Source organism: Rhinoderma darwinii, chromosome 6 (genome assembly GCF_050947455.1).
Source record: "Rhinoderma darwinii isolate aRhiDar2 chromosome 6, aRhiDar2.hap1, whole genome shotgun sequence".
NCBI lineage: Eukaryota > Metazoa > Chordata > Amphibia > Anura > Rhinodermatidae > Rhinoderma > Rhinoderma darwinii.
In genome coordinates, this window is record NC_134692.1 from 71,342,520 (window position 1) to 71,360,669 (window position 18,150).

At 41.6% G+C, this 18,150-nt stretch overlaps 1 protein-coding gene across 8 annotated transcripts in view; it reads left to right on the forward strand.

The window, feature by feature from the left end:
• OSGEPL1 (O-sialoglycoprotein endopeptidase like 1) overlaps positions 1-18,150 on the forward strand; it is a 118,813-nt gene that overhangs the window by 56,551 nt on the left and 44,112 nt on the right. For 7 of the 8 annotated variants that reach the window (XM_075831269.1, XM_075831271.1, XM_075831272.1 and 4 more), the window contains exons 4-5: positions 9,579-9,783; positions 13,932-14,080. In XM_075831269.1, coding sequence (XP_075687384.1) covers positions 9,579-9,783; positions 13,932-14,080 — 354 coding nt within the window. The remainder of the gene's footprint in view (positions 1-9,578; positions 9,784-13,931; positions 14,081-18,150) is intronic. The other variant, XM_075831268.1, reaches the window with a different exon arrangement.

Consider the following 18,150-nt stretch of genomic DNA (forward strand, 5'->3'; position numbering starts at 1 on the left):
ATTGAATCATTTATCTGGCAGAATATCTGCCCTGGTCAGGGACTTAAGCACGTCAATACCGCATGTTGGGCTGCAGACTCGGTCACAATACATGGAGGGACGGAGCTGAGCTATGCTTGAGTTGCGAGCACACTCAAACAGCTGACCGCGGCTCACCTCCTCTCAGCCCTTCCCATGTGTATGTGACTGACTTCGGCAGCCTGATCTGCACAAAGAAAACAAACTTCGATCTAGTAATATAACTGCCTGACAGGCAGAACACTTACAGTTACGTGGGATTGGAGATCATTGCTGAGGCACACTACCTGTGTGGCCGCCTGCCCGTCAGTTATTCCTCCCTGTAGTTGTTCTCACATAGCAAGTTACAGCTCTGCTATGCCGAGCTATGTTTGAGCTGTGAATACACTCAAACAGTTGATCGCAGCTCACTTACTCTCTACCCTTCTCATGTGTATGTGACTGACTCTGGCAGCATAGTCTGCACAAAGAGAACACACTCTTTCCTGTAGAATTGTCCTCACGTAGCAGTCACAACTCTGCTATGCCGAGCTATGTTTGAGCTGTGAATACACTCAAACAGCTGATCGCGGCTCACCTTCTCTCAACCCTTCCCATGTGTATGTGACTGACCTCGGCAGCCTTATCTGCACAAAGTAAACACACCTCGATTTAGTGATACAACTGCCTGACAGGCAGAATACTAATGGTTACGTGGGACTGGAGATCACTGTGTGAGCACACTATCTGATCAGTTACTCCTCCTGCAGAGTTTTCCTCACGGAGCAGTTACAGCTCTGCTATGTCAAGCTCATACATAGAGGACTAGCTAGCACGCAACAGTCTCAACTCTGCTGTGCCGTGTCTACTTGCATGGGACACATGCACATACAACCCATATGGTTGTATTGATGCAGGGATTTCTCCACCGCAGGGCTTTAATTACAGCCCGTTGGAGGAACCTTTAGTGTCATATGCAGGTTGACTGTCTCGTCATTGATACTGAGGGGGACAGCCATTTGCTAATAATTAACACTTTAATCTCTGGATCAGGGACTATTGCAGAGCCTCCTCGCATATACACAGGGGGAGGCTAGACACATATATCTTTAATAAAACGAAGCAATTAATTTAGACATAATATTGTCTCAGTGTGCCAATCTAGGGGACTTTGGCACAACGTCAAAATTTTTTTCATCTAACATTGTTTTTAATAATTATTCAATAAAGTATTTTTTATTTTTAACATTGATGTAACACACTACTTTTCCCACTCCCCGTTCCTTTGTTCATATAACTTAGATGTGATCAGTAATAGGTGACCTAATGTATTCAGGTCTCAGCGCTATATACAGCTGCTCTGTATACAGGATACAAAGCAGCTGTATCTTAAAAAGTGCAAATCATTTTCAATAAAAAGTAATTAAAACTTGCACCAATCGCATTAATAGATATCTTTATATATCATAGTGACATGTCCGAAGTTTTCATCGGTGGGGGACCGAGCACTGAGGCCCCCACCGATCGCTAAAACGAAGCAGCAGAAGTGCTCGGGTGAGCGCTGTGCCGCTTCATTTATGATCGACTTTCAGCCGAGTGAGTGGTGTACTGCTCCAAGGAAAGCCAAACAGAATTGAAGCGGCACACCGCTCACCCGAGCACTTCTGCTGCTTCGTTTTAGCGACTAGTGGGGGGGGGTCTCAGTGTTCGGACCCCACTGATCAAAACTTCTGACATGTCAAAAGTTTTTTAAAAAGAGTGCAGCGTGTAATGGTCAGGGCTGCACAAACTCTGGGGCACTTTATATTTTTTTTCCTACCCTCTTTCCTTACTTAGATATCTGTGCTGTAATATTTGGCGCCCGATATTTAAATAACCCCATGAACTGCCAATGGGGCGGTAATTGGCAAGGGGGCGTGTAACATCGCTGTGACACTGCCCAAATCGCTACGGACAATGTCAACAGCAAGAGCTGGAGAGAGGAGATCATGTGCACGCGCACGCTCTCACTTTTCAGCTCTCGGCAGGCAAGTACAAGACTGTGATCTCAGGTGGGAGATCAGTCTTATCGTCCTTGTCTGCCGAGAGCTAAAGAGTGAGAGCGTGCGTGCGCGCACAGCTCTGATGCCATGGAACAGAAGAAGAAGAATTCACACTCTTCTTCTCCTCTTGTGTTCCTTAGTGGTGGCGGAGCTGCGCGCACGCGCTCTCTCCAGCTCTTGCTGTAACGCTGACCGTAGCTGATTGGACAGTGTCATGGCGATGTTACACGCCCACTTGCCAATTACCTCCCCATTGACAGTTCATGGGGTTATTTAAATATCGGGCGCCAAATATTACAGCACCGATATTTAAATAACGAAGGAGGCTAAGAAAAAAATGTAAAGTGCCCCAGAGTTTGTGCAGCCCTCCCCATTACATGCTGCACTCAGCTGTACATGTATGGGAGGTGAAAGTTTCTCTTTAAAAGAAAGGTGTTATAATTATTTTTTTTTATTTTATATGTTTTATTTTATGGGCCTAATTATTTTAATATGTTTCCGAAGGTAGCTATTTATTCATATGTTTGTGCGTCTGTGGGGACAGCCAACTTTATTATTATTTTTCATACTGCTAATTTTTGTTTTGCAGGTTCCGCTGGACCATTTGGACTACGTCGTAGATTCGTTGGACTACTTCGCTGATTTAAGCTTTATTTTTATTTTTTTAATAAAATGGTTAAAGTGGATTCTGTGGAAGAGTTGTCATTTCAATAAAATAAATTTCTTTATGTCTGTTTTTTAATACTTCATTACCGCCTTAGTAATGGCTGCTGTCTGATCGAGAGCGTCCATTACTAAGAAGGGGCTTAGTGTTAGCAAGTAATAAGGCTAGCACTAACCCCTATTATTACCCTGGTACCCACCGCCACCAGGAGTACTGGGAAGAGCTGGGTACGATCCAGCACCCGACCGTCTGAAGAGAAGGGCGGGTACTGGGGTGGCCGCAGGCTGGTACTATCAGACTCGGAATGGCCAAAAACCATGGCCCTTCCCACCCTGGTAATGCTAGGCTGCTGCTGCTTTATTGTATCTGGCTGGTTATGAAAAATGGAGGGGATCTCACGTAATTTTTTTTCTATTTATTTTTTTAAAAAGACGTGGGGTTCCTGCTATTTTTCACAGCCAGCCAGATACAATACAGCAGCTGCAGCCTAGCATCACCAGGGTGGGAAGGGCCACGTTTTTTATCCCTTCCCAGCCTGGAAAAACCAGCCTGTGGCCGCCCTGCTGCCTTACCGTCGCTTCAGATGGTCGGGTACTGGATCGTACTCCTATCGCGGCAGTGAGAACCGAGGTAATAATAGGGGTTAGTGATAGTCTTTTTACTGGCTAACACGAAGCCCCTTCTTAGTAATGGACGCTCTCAATCAGACAACAGCCATTACCAAGGCCATAATAAAGTATTAAAAAAACAGACATAAGAAAAACTTTTATTGAAATCTAAACTCCCCCTTGCAACCCACTTTCACCATTTTTTTTTTTTTAAAAAAGTAGATCATCGGAGTAGTCCAATGAATCTACGACGTAATCCAAACGCTCCAGCGGAACCTACCAAAAAAAAGCAGTATAAAAATTTTAACAACTTAAATTTGCCACAATAGTCACTCGATATAACTATACTGTAATCACTTATATGGTCTGCAGATATCTTGTGTATAACTGACATCTACCTCTATAAGGTCACTATATGGTGGTAATATTGGTCTATATATAGTATGATTTATTCACGAACAGTATGGTGGGTTTTTTCTGACACTGTTGTAGTAATAAGTGCTCATGGTTTTGTAATTTTATTCAGTAACCGTATGGAAGTATTATTCAGTAACAGTATGGAGGTATTATTCAGTCACTATGTGGTTATGGTGCGGCGGGATTATTCAGTAACAGTATGGGGTATTATTCAGTAACAGTATGGGGGTATTATTCAGTAACAGTATGGGGGTATTATTCAGTAACAGTATGGGGGTATTATTCAGTAACAGTATGGGGGTATTATTCAGTAACAGTATGGGGGTATTATTCAGTATCAGTATGGGGGTATTATTCAGTAACAGTATGGGGGTATTATTCAGTAACAGTACGGGGGTATTATTCAGTAACAGTACGGGGGTATTATTCAGTAACAGTATGGGGGTATTATTCAGTAACAGTACGGGGGTATTATTCAGTAACAGTACGGGGGTATTATTCAGTAACAGTATGGAGGTATTATTCAGTAACAGTATGGGGTATTATTCAGTAACAGTATGGGGGTATTATTCAGTAACAGTATGGGGGTATTATTCAGTAACTGTACGGGGGTATTATTCAGTAACTGTACGGGGGTATTATTCAGTAACAGTATGGAGGTATTATTCAGTAATAGTATGGGGTATTATTCAGTAACAGTATGGGGGTATTATTCAGTAACAGTATGGAGGTATTATTCAGTAACAGTATGGGGGTATTATTCAGTAACAGTATGGAGGTATTATTCATTAACCGTATGGGGTATTATTCAGTAACAGTATGGGGGTATTATTCAGTAACAGTATGGAGGTATTATTCAGTAACAGTATGGGGTATTATTCAGTAACAGTATGGGGGTATTATTCAGTAACAGTACGGGGGTATTATTCAGTAACAGTATGGAGGTATTATTCAGTAACAGTATGGGGTATTATTCAGTAACAGTATGGGGGTATTATTCAGTAACAGTACGGGGGTATTATTGGTAATGTTGGGCTTACAATCTATGTAAATTATTGTGGTGTGGGCTGTGGGGAAGTGTGAGTGTGGCAGCAGATGATCACGCTTAGGCCTCATTTACACGAACGTGATATACGTCCGTGCGATTCGCGTGCTTTTCACGTGGGTCGCACGGACCTATACAAGTCTATGGGGGCATGCAGACAGTCCGTGAGTTTTGCTCAGCGTGAGTGCGCTGAAAAATACTCACGACTTGTTCTAAAAATCTGCGTTTTTCGCGCATCACGCACCCATTGAAGTCAATGGGTGCGTGAAAACCACGAAGGTCGCACGGAAGCACTTCCGTGCGAACTGTGTGATTCGCGCAAGAGCTGTCAAACTGAATGTAAACAGAAAAGCACCACGTGCTTTTCTGTTTACAAACATCCGAACGGAGTGTCTTAGAGATGAGCGAACCGAAATTCACCGGGTTCGGCCGAACTCGTTTTGACCGAATCGGGCAGGAGACAGTCACTGTCCAGGGTGCTGAAAGAGTTAAACTGGTTCAGCACCCTGGACAGTGACTTCCGATCCCAATATACGTGAACGTGTAAAAAAAAAAAAAAAAAGTTCTGACTTACCGATAACTCCCGGCTTCTACCTCCAGTCTGACCTCCCGGGATGACAATTCATTCCAAGTGACAGCTGCAGCCAATCACAAGCCAAGCACAGGCTGCAGCGGTCACATGGACTGCCGCGTCATCCAGGGAGGTGGGGCCAGATGTCAAGAGAGGCGCGTCACCAAGGACGCGTCACCAAGGCAACGGCCGGGAAGTTCTCGGTAAGTACGAACCTCTTTTTTTTTTAAACAGGTTACTCGATATGGTGATCGGAATTCACTGTCGAGGGTGCTGAAAGAGTTACTGCCGATCAGTTAACTCTTTCAGCACCCTGGACAGTGACTGACGTCGACTAGCCTCATCTCTATGATGGCGGCTGCGCGAAAATCACGCAGCCGCGCATCATACGCTGATGACACACGGAGCTGTCAAGTGCCTTTTGCGCACGCAAAACGCGGCGTTTTTTTGCGTGCGCAAAACGCACACGCTCGTGTAAATGAGGCCTAAGAGACAGTCTGCAGCGTGGCATATGATGCACTTTGACATGTAGGTGATACTTACTTGTGGTATGTGGGCCCATAACTTGTGTACAGCCCAGGGCCAAAGATCATATGAATCCACCACTGGCATCAAGTCAGCACAGGCAGACCACTACAATACAGCAGGTAGAGCAAAGCAACCAGCCCAGTACGTGCCGCTTCAAAACAGCGCTAAGCGCGATCCGTCCTGGACTGGCCTGAATGTAATTGCAGAGAGTGACGCCACAAATGAGACTGGCTGCCGAGGAGAGATATGGGGCAGTGCAGGGCAGACTGTACTATTTTCACTGCACTGATTGGCAGTAAGAATAATTCTTTAAATATTTTCCATACTTCAAACAGCACTTTAAGGCTGTGTTCACACTGAGTTTTTTGCAGGAGGAAAATTCTGCCTCAAAATTCTGTTTGGGATTTCGAGGCAAATTTTGTCCTTCCTGCACATCGTTTGCCGCGATTTTCACTGCGTTTTTCGCTCGCGGCCATTGAGTGCTACGGGCAAAAAACTCCCCGAAATACCCTTTCTCTTCCTCCCATTGATGTCAATGGGAGGTCAGAGGCGTAAACGCCTGAAGATAGGGCATGTCCCTTCTTTCTCGGGAGGCATTTTCGGCCGGTATTTGACGAGTTTTGCGGAGCGGTTTCCGCGCCCAAAAACTCGTCAAAATACTCCATGTGAACAGGGCCTAACAAATAAACATCAAATGCTTTCCTAATTAAAAAATGTATATATTGCGTGTTCGATGTGTAAAGCTAGGAATGAGAAAACTCCGTTTTTTTTTTTTGGGGGGGGGGCGCCTTTTTATAGTTTGCCTCAGGCGGCAGACAGGCTAGGTTCACCCCTGGCAGCAGGGCACAGATATCTTCATTTTATCTGTTCTACTTTAATATTGAACACACTTTTACAAAGATTCATAAACACATGCAGACATATATACACACACACTGTAACATATACACATGCAACCACAGACACACATACTGTATATATACACACAGGGACACACATAGACACTTACCATATCCCCTTGCTGATAAGATCACATGCTTCTTGCAGGACGGGCTGTGGGCGAAGCTTCCTCCTCTTCTCTTGCTCCTCGGCTCTTATTTACTCAGTGTGTGTAAGTAAGAGCAGAGGACTAGAGGCAGAGCCTTGTGGCGCCCCCTACATGCTGGGAGGGAGTCGCGCCCTGTGCACTTGTACAGGTCATACACCCCTAAGGCCGGCCCTGCATGCAGACTATTTACAATTTATCAAATGTATTGTATAGGTGTCATTGCCAGCAGCCCACTCAGTTATTTGTGATCTTGGTGGATTCTTATATTATCCCCCTCTTTTTTATGCATTTGCTGTATTTTTTACATGTGCCTCAATAAAATCATGTTTTTATATGCTTCAATTGTATTGGTCGCTTAACACTAGTTTCTTTGGTATCTATATATAATTTTTGGTGTAGATCTCTTCCCCGCAGGGCTCTTTCCTCAGTGGTTATTATTTATCAATATACTAAGTGTACAAAAAAATGGTACGATATATAAAATATACAACTCATCCCGCAAAACACAAACCTTCATAGGGCTATGTTTACAGATAAATAAAAGCCTTGCTTTATTAACTGCTATAATAGTACCGCTACTTACAATAATACTGCCCCTACATACAAGAATAAAACTACTATAATACTGCTACCTATGGACAAGAATATTGTTACTATAATACTGTCCCCATGTGCAAAAATGTAACTACTATTTTACTACCAACTATGGACAATTTTTTGGCCTCTATGCCTAGGGGGTATTCTAGCAGCTATATCCTTGTCCATAGGGGGCATTATTATAGTAGATTTTTTTGTTGTCTATAGGGACGGTATGGTGTGAATTAGGGATATTAATACATTTAAAGTCCAGGACACTTGGACATAAAAGTATGTTGGGAATAACCCTTTAAGCTTACATATTCTAAGTGAATTAGAAGCGTTTAATAAAGGTCTAATGTCTGATCTAATTTCAGCGGTATGCGTTTCATATCAGAAAGAAGCTGAGAGGGTGCATGTATTCATTCCTATTGGCTACATAGGCTTCTGCTAAAAGGAATGAGTTACAGAATAGAAATAGCTGGCAATTGAACTTGATCAGAATCTGAGCCTTCTCATTGATGGAGTCTGAGCCATCACAATTATTCAGGAGCACTCAGAAGACTCGATGGCTTCTTCTGGCTCTATTCTCTCCCATGCCCTTTCCACGATTCTGATTGGTGAAATAACTCAGTCTCCCCCATTAGCATAACACACATACATTTTGGGACCCCAGATTGACTTTTTCACAATTGCAAGGAGGGAAAAGTGGGACTGACTAAAGAACAAAGCACAGAGAACATTGGAGATGAGATCAGTAAACGGCATCCGCAGACGTTCCTCTGCGTGGCTTATCTGACTCCTGATCCCACTGGTGGGCACGGGCGTTGAGTGATGTCAGAGGCGGGTCTAGCAGACATGCCTAGTGTGCAGCATGCCTGCTATACACAGGGGGAAATGGATTTTCTTTTTCTTAAAGTTACCACAAATGGCGACAAGACTGTCAATTCTTGTCACCATTTGCAAATTCTAGGGCGCATTGGCGACACTTTTTTCGCCATTTGAGACCGTGTGTTTTTTTATTTGTTTTATCTAATAAATTATCAATCTCTATTACTTTACCAATATCTATTAATCATTTGTATTATAGCAGTTCAGCAACCTCAAGTTCATTTATACAAAAACACTTTTGAATTACTCTAATATTTTGTTTGATGAGGAGGAGCTACAGCTGCATTTAGCTTTTGCACTTATGTGTTCCTGTGTTTAGCACAACTGCCCCAGGTGAGGCGAGTGTAATGTTGCTGCACTATTAGGACACAATTTTTTTTCATTGTTTTTATTGTAGTTCACTACATTCATCCAGTCCCAGTAAATTTTGCAATAGAATTACGACAAATGCTAAACAAAATGTCTTTGTTTAACATCTTTAAATGTTGTGCTCTTTTCTAAATCATTAATTTGTAAACTTGCCTGAAGAAGGAGCCTGTGTGCTCTGAAGCTTGCAAACATAATTTTTTGGTTAGCCAATAAAAGTATCACACCTATAATGCTTTTGTCTTTTTTGACACAAAAGTATTTAACATTGCATAATTTTTATTGGCTATCACGGTACTACACAAATTTTTTTTACTGTACTTCGGACTAATTTTAAAATGAGACTTTGCATAGCCAAATTTATTACTCTATCAAGAAAACATCTGGAGGCCCATAAAGTTTAAACATTTGGTTGCCTGAGCATTACTAGTGTGCAAAGGGATAGGCTGAGAAATTAAACCATATTCCAAAATCACACTAAATTACAGACTAAAGGAATCCTTAAATCCGCAAATAAATGAATACCCTAAAATTAGCTCATTTGTAATGTATCTAATGCAGACTGATAGGCATCCTTGCTGTATTCTCTTTTTTAAATTTTTTTATGTCCATGACCTAGCAATGTGTATTGCTGCTAGTAGTGTTTCTGTATTGTTCAAATTCTTAATAACTCTATTAAAAGATTTTAGTTAATATACTGTCTTAGTAGATATCTTCCAATAGGGCTGTCTTGTACTTTAAAATATTAGCATGAGTAGCCTGAACGTCAATTTTATGCAACTAAAACAAAAATGCATAGTGACATAATGTAAAACTTCTTTTTAGGTTGCAAGGAGACTCTCATTGCTCAAAAATTCTGAGTGTTCTTCAATGAGTGGCGGACAATCTATAGAGTACTTGGCTCAGTTTGGTGAGAAAAAGTTTGTCAAACACAATCCTCCAATGGCACAGTACCAAGACTGCAACTTTTCCTTTTCTGGACTGCGCAACTATTATGATTGTCTTATTCAAAAACTAGAGCTTAAGGAAGGTATCCCACAATTCCTTGGCTTTTTTGTTATTTTTATGTTTTTGATTTTTTTTTCCAATTGTTCCCATCAAATGTACCTACGTTGATTTAAAACTTTAGTTAAAACATTGCTAATGATTTTAAACATCATGCCATCTCATGTGGTAAGTGCTTCAGTTGTGTCTACAAGAATTGTGCGAACAATAGTCCAGCACCACACAACTGTGCTATAAACAGTATTTTAAACCAAGGATGGGGAACCTTTTTCTGCCATAGGCCATTTGGATATTTATAACCTCATTCGCGGGCCATACATTATCAACTTAAAACTTATTGTTAAGGATCTGCCAGGCACAGCTTCTGTATCCACGCCCATAGGTAATCAGCCTGCACCTGCTTCTATGTCTGTGAGACTAACTCCATCTTCCACCACTCAGGATGGCAGGCTTAGGAGTGGGAGAGCCTATCACAGCCTGGCCAGACGGCGCTAGCTCCCGCCCTCTGTCTATTTATACCTGCCTTTCCTGTTCCTCCTTGCTTGTGATTCTTCTCTGTTGGTTTCCTGGCCCTGCTGCAGCTTCTTGAACTACTTGTCCCTGCTTCGTATTGACACTGGCTTACTGACTACTCTTCTGCTCTGCGTTTGGTACCTCGTACACTCCTGGTTTGACTCTGCTTGTTCACTACTCTCCTGCTCTGCGTTTGGCACCTCATACTCTCCTGGTTTGACTCGGCTCGTTTACTACTCTTGTTGCTCACGGTGTTGCCGTGGGCAACTGCCCCGTTTCCCTTTGTTCTGTTTTTCCTTGTCTGGTTGTCTGTCGTGCACTTACTGAGTGTAGGGACCGTCGCCCAGTTGTACCCCGTCGCCTAGGGCGGGTCGTTGCAAGTAGGCAGGGACTGAGTGGCGGTAGATTAGGGCTCACTTGTCTGTTTCCCTATCCCTGTCATTACACTTATCCTGCTATATTTGGTCAAACATTTCATTAACTCACCCCCAATATGATGGCTGAGACTGCTTCTCTTTGGTGAGTCGTGTGATGTTAGCTGGTATTAATGATGTTGCTACTGCGTCGGTCAGTCTGGAGTGGACGACTCTTTGGTAAGTTTTGAAAAGAACCGCTTCAAGCAGTAAGTTGTACCGACTTACTTAAAGGTGTTTTCCCATCAGGGACATTTATGACATATCCACTGGATATGTCATAAATGTCAGATAGATGCGGGTCCCACCTCTGGGACCCGCACCTATCTCTAGAACGGGGCCCCCTAAACCCCGTTCTACCTCTCTGTGTTCTGGCTGATTTATGACCATGAAGAAAGAAACAGCATATCTCGCTGAGCTACGCTATTTCCGTAACTCCCATGGTAGTGAATGACCGTTACGGAAGCAGCGTAACATCCGAATTACGCTGTTTTCTTATTCGTGTTAGGAAATCACAAGCTTCAGCCACAACACAGAGTGGTAGAACGGGGTTTAGGGGCCCCCGTTCTAGAGATAGATCTGGGACCCGCAACTATCTGACATTTATGACATGTCCTTGATGGAAAAACCCCTTTAAGTCACCTGACCTCACTTCATGCGTTTAGGACAGGTCCTATCTCTCACTCAGACCGCCGCAATATTTGGCTCCATCTAAGCAGAGAATGACACGGCGGCAGCGACGGTCAGTGAGGTTGGTGCGTGCTGTGTTCGTAGTGATCCAGTCACCTGACTTCACATTACTGATGCAAGGTCAGGTGACTCAGGTCACGTGACCGGACTGGTCCATTCTACGGCCTGGATGTACCAACCTCACTCAGACTGCTACTTTGCTTCGTCCACCCTCCTCCTACGCCTAAATGTGAGCGAATAGGGTGGACGGAGCCAAGTAGCGAATGACGCAGCAGCAGGTTGGTCTGAATGAGGTTGGGCCAGACCAAATTATCTCGCGGGCATTAAACGGCCCGTTGCCAGGACGATCCCCACCCCTGTCTTAAACATTCATCCCAAGTATAAAATTATACAAAGGAGTTGTTCCAATAAGACAACCCTTTTCCATTACTATAGGTTTCTATTTTCACAAATGAAAAGCATGCACATCCAATCCATATATTTCTAGTTAAATTCTTACATGAATTCAGAATAAAACATTCTATTTAAAAATTAACGGTTTCATGTCAAGCTGGCCTCGGGACAAATCCCAAAATATACAACAAATTCATATATGGTATATCAGCCTAAAGTGAAGGGTTGCGTCATTAAAAAAAAAATGCCAATGCAAGGGGAGGTATATTTGTTTACCATAATTTTTATATTTTTGGGGTTCCCTAGAGTGAAAAGGTTGCACTAAGTTTCAGGCTGCAATCTTCATTCCTTCAATTTATTATCAGAACCGCCTGATACGCAGTTTACCAGTAATACATGCTTGATATGAGTTCTGTTAATCCAGTATGCTTTTGCCTTCACTAGCTATCATGTACTAGCACAGCTTCATCCCTGTACTGCTGTCTACAGCTCATGACCTCATGAGGGATCTCTTCTACCTTGTTCTGACAGATGTTGAGGAGTGTGTGATAACCCCACCCTCCCACTGCAGCATGCTCATGAGTTGTCTTCTCTTTCTCTACACTAGCCTGTGTGTTTTCCCCTCCCTTCGACTCTGCTTTCCTCCCTATCTACACTCTGATACAGTTTAACCTGTGGAATATTCCCTCTCTGAACACTTGGATGCCCGTATGACTGCACCCTTAATGTTCTCTTTAATGGAGTTCTGGCATAAGTGCCATATCTGAATCCTTTTGCACTCCTAAACTTTTTACTGCAGAGTCTCTTTTAAAGAGGATTATTTTATAACAGATTATTATTATTTTCCCAGCTACATTTAAAAAAACTTCTTCAAATGCTTTGTAGCATCACTACATATTCTTAAAAAATGTCCCTTTTTTTAATTAAAGAAACAAACACTCTGGGAGAAACATTTTTCTTTCGCTTTGTTTGTGAAGAAGGTCAGATAAAAGGTAGTAAAAGTAATTTTCTTACCGGTGGCATTATTGTAAAATTATCTGCTCCATACCGGTCCATCGTTAGATCACATGACCTGCACTCTGACTAACTTCCGGTCCGCACAGCAGATTCTGTAGGATTCAGCTAATCTCTATGCAAGCCTATTAAAGTCACATCGAGGCCCCTTTATAATAATAATAATAATAATAATAATCTTTATTTATATAGCGCCAACATATTACGCAGCACTTTACAATGTAGAGGGAACATGCAAACAATATCAGACATTACATAGTGACAAAGTTAATTTACAATTCAAACCTGGGGAGTGAGGACCCTGCTCGCAAGAGCTTACAATCTATGAGGACATAAGGGAGACACAAAGTGTAATAGTGTTTGTTCTGTACAATGGTCCGGCCATTTTTATACACATGCGGTGGTATCATAAAGCTGCATGAGCCGGTCACCAGCCACTATCCGTGTATGACGGACATGAAGAGAAGGAGTGTGAGGGAATCTTATTCTGATGACTAATCTAAATGGAGGGCCATGAAAAGGAGTCAGATTAGGGAATTTTATAGGCCTGTCTAAATAGATGTGTTTTCAGGGCACGTTTAAAACTGTGGATATTGGGAATTAATCTGATTGTCTGGGGTAGCACATTCCAGAGGACGGGTGCAGCACGAGAGAAATCCTGGAGACGGTAGTGGGAGGTTCGGATTATGGAGGATTTTAATCTAAGGTCGTTGGCAGAACGTAGAGCCCGAGTAGGGTGGTAGACAGAGATGAGGGAGGAGATGTAAGGAGGTGCAGCACTGTGGAGAGCTTTGTGGGTGAGAGTAATAAGTTTGAATTTTATTCGGAAGGGGATGGGCAACCAGTGCAGTGAGACTTGCATACAGAGACTAACGTCCGGTCCGCAAAGCAGAGGCTGTATGATTCGACTAGTCAAAGGCCGTTCTCGTAATCTAAGTGGATGGAGCGGATTTTACAACAATTTTACAACAAATGTTTTACTCTCTGTAAGAGAACTACTTTCACTACTTTTTTAGCTAACCTACTTTACAAACGAAGGGATTGAAATAAGATTATCCTTTGAGTGCTTCTTAAAATAATTTACTTCTCTTGTATGCCACAGCATTCTTAAATAGTGTGTTTTTTTGTTTTCAATAATATCGTTCACTAGGTATAGAGAAAGGGGAATTGCTTTCTTGTGCAGCTGACATTGCAACTTCAGTTCAACACTCTGTTGCACATCACTTGGTGAAACGTACACAACGAGCTATTTTGTACTGCAAGCAAGAGAGACTTTTACCATCTTCAAAAGCAGCTTTGGTAAGAATTAATGACACGCTCTGTAAAGTAGTTCACACATAAAAGGATGATATAATATTGCAAATCAAGTTTAATGCGGATAAATGTAGGGTTATGCACTTGGGCAAAGAAAACACATTTTACAATTGTGTATGAAATAGTAAAGCACTCTGTGAAACTGCCACTGAAAGGGACATGGCAGCTTTGGATGAAAGTAAACTTAACTTTAGAAACTAGTGCCAGGCAGCTGCTGCCAAGGCACATACAATCATGAGACACCTCAAACAGGCATAGATGCACATGACAACAACATAGCCTTTTTGGCTTTTTTCGCAAAACGATCTAACGCTGTATGGATGCAATAGAAAGTCTATGAGCCCGTACTCCGCTACATCGGCTTTCCGGAAAAAGCCGAATAGAAACGAAGCAACACAGTGCTAACACGAGCGCTTCTACCGCTTTGTTTTAGCGATTGGTGGGGGTCTCAGTCCTCAGACCCCATCGATCAAAACTTCTGACATGTCACTATGACATGTCAGAAGTTTGTGGAACGATTAGTTACCCTTTAAAGGCTATGTACACCTTTTGAAATAGTTTTTTTTAAATAAAAATGTCTATCAGTGTGTTTTGTACAACTTTCTAAATCATTTTTATTAAAAAATTATTTTTACTTTTTGAGATAGAGATACAGCTGCTTTTTATACTGTAAACAGAGCAACTGTATCTAGCGCTGGGAAATTTGGGAATTCAAGCTGATGATAACATTCCAGCCATTGACACGAAACCTCAATCTCACACCTGCATTTATGAGCCATTAAATGGACACACGTCACATCCCCGATCAGACTGACTCCAGATCCCTTAACTCCTAAATTATCATCCCTATAACCTCAGTTTTATTGCCCCATCTTATCTTAATGATGTATCACCTCATGTCTTTGTGTATCATCCTAAATGCTGTGCTCTTTTCTAAGTCATTCATTTGTAAACAGCCTGAAGAAGGAGCCTTCGTGCTTTGAAAGCTTGTATTTATAATTTTTACGGTTAGCCAATAAAGGTATCATACCTACAATACTTTAGTCTTTTTTGACACAAAAGTATTTAAACATTGCATAATGTTTCTGGCTAACACGGTACTACACTATCATTTTGGAGTTACATAGTTAGTACGGTTGAAAAAAGACACATGTCCATCAAGTTCAACCAAGGGATGAGAAAAAGGAAGGTAAAAATTTCTACACATAGGAGCTAATATGTTTTGTTCTAAGAAATTATGTAAGCCTTTTTTTTTTTTTTACTTTTTGATCACTTTTTATAAAAAAAAATTTGAAGAGCGCAATTCCGGCATGGTTTTATTTTTTATGTCATTCATCGTGCAAGTTAAATATTGTAATTGTTTTATAGTTGGGGTCGTTACGGAATCAGCTATACCAAATCCGTGAAAACTTTTAAAGTGGGTTTTTCATTTTTTTTTTTTTACTTGGGATTTTTATTTATTATTACCTTTATTAAACTTTTTATAAACTTTTTTTTTAGTCCCACTAGTAAAATGTATTATGCGATCGTTTGATTGCATTTATAATACACTGCAATATTCTGTGTATGTATAAGGGTCTGTTCACATGGTTAACAAAATAAGGCTGAAAATACAGAGCTGTTTTCAAGGGAAAACAGCTCCTGATTTTCAGCCGTTTTTTAACCCCTTCCCTCTTTGGCCACTTTTGACCTTCCTGACCGAGCCTAATTTTTTAAATCTGACATGTTTAAATTTATGTGGTAATAACTTTGGAATGCTTTTACCTATCCAAGCGATTCTGATATTGTTTTCTCGTGACACATTGGACTTTATGTTACTGGTAAAATTTGCTCAATACATTCAGTATTTAATTGTGGAGAACACCAAAATGTAGCAAAAAATTAGCATTTTTCTCAATTTAAATGTATCTGCTTGGCAGTTATACCACACAAAATTGTTGCTAATTCACATCCCCCACATGTCTACTTTAGATTGGCATCGTTTTTTGAACATACTTTTATTTTTCTAGGACGTTACAATGCTTAAAACTTTAGCAGCAATTTCTCACATTTTCAAGGAAATTTCAAAAGGCTATTTTTACAGGGGCCAGTTCAGATGTGAAGTGGCTTTGAGGGCCTTATATATTAGAAACCCCCAAAGAGTCACCCCATTTTAAAAACTTCACCCCTCAAAGTATTCAAAACAGCATTTAGAAAGTTTCTTAGCCCTTTAGATGTTTCACAGGAATTAAAGCAATGTAGAGGTGAAATTTACAAATTTCATTTCTTTTTGTAGAAATTCATTTTTGATCCATTTTTTTTGTAACACAGAAGCTTTTACCAGAGAAATGCAACTCAATATTTAATGCCCAGTTTCGGCAGCTTTACGAAATATCCCACATGTGGCCCTAGTGTGGTAATAGGTTGAAGCACCAGCCTCAGAAGCAAAGGAGCACCTAGAGGATTTTGGGGCCTTCTTTTTATTATTAGAATATATTTTAGGCACCGTGTCAGGTTTGAAGGGCTCTCGCGGTGCCAAAACAGGGGAAATCCCCCCGAAAGTGACCCCATTTGGGAAACAACACACCTCAAGGAACCCACATGTCGCATTTGCAAAGCCCCATATGGGACAAAACAGTGGAAACCCCTCCACAAGTGACCCCATTTTCGAAACTACACCCATTGAGCTAATTATCTAGCGGTATAGTGAACATTTTGACCGCAGAGGTTTTTTGCAAAAACTATTGGAATTAGGCCGTAAAAATTAAAATCTACATTTTTTCAAAGAAAATGTGGGTTTAGCTATTTTTTTTTTCATTTCCACAAGGACTAAAGGAGAAAAAGCACCACAAAATTTGTAAAGCACTTTCTCTTATATGTGCTAATAAACTGCTTTTTGGGCACACAGTAGGGCTCAGAAGGGAAGGAGTGCCATTTGGCTTTTGGAGGGCAGATTTTACTGGATTGGTTTCTGGGCGCTATGTCGCATTTGCAAAGCCCCTGTGGGACCAAAGCAGTGGAAACCCCCCAGATGTGACCACATTTTGGAAACTACACCCCTCAAGGTATTCACCTAGGTAGTGTAGTGAGCATGTTAACCCTGCAAGTGTTTTGCAGAAATTAGTGTGCACTCGATGTTGCAGAGTGAAAATTGGATTTTTTTCCATTAGATATGCCAATATGTCGTGCCCAGCTTGTGCCACCATAACAAGACAGCTCTTTAATTATTATGCTGTGTTTCCCGGTTTTAGAAACACTCTACATGTGGCCCTAATCTTTTGCCTGGATATTTGACAGGGCTCAGGAGTGAAAGAGTACCATGTAAAATTGAGGCCTAATTTTGTGATTTACAAAGTATTGATTCACAATTGCAGAGCTCTGATGGGAAATAATAAAAGAAACCCCTGAGATGTGACCCAATTTTGGAAACTGCACCCCTCAAGGCATTTATTAAGAGGTATAGTGAGCATTTTCACCCCACAGGTCTTTTCCATAAATTATTGCGCTGCGGATGGTGCAAACTAAAATTTAAATTTTTCCCTAGATATTCTATTTCAGTGGCAAATATGTCATGCCCAGCTTGTGCCACTGGAGACACATACCCCATAAATTGTTAAAAGGGTTCTTCCGGGTTTGGCGATGCCATAAATGTGGAAGTAAACTGCTGTTTGGGCACGCTGTAGAGTTCAGAGGGGAGGGAGCACCATTTGGCTTTTGGAGCGTGGATTTGTTTGGTAGTAGATTTGTTGGAGTATTGCTGGTGTTTCCGTTTATAATGTGGGGGCACATGCAAGCCGGGCAGAGTACATCAGGGGCATAGTCAGGTGGTATAATAATTTGGTTTAAAAAAACAATAAAATAATCCATATATGTGTGTTACGCTGTGAAGCAATCCTTTCTGCACCGGCCAGTGTCGCACTGATAATTGTCCTTCCTTATCCCTCTTTTGGTCCACACTCCGCACCTTTGCAGTGTGGGGAATTTTGCTGGGAAGTGTTGTCCTGGTTCCAGCAGATATATTTGGGCCCTACCCTTCCTCGTTCCCTAATTTTAGGGCCTTGATAATTCGCCTCCTG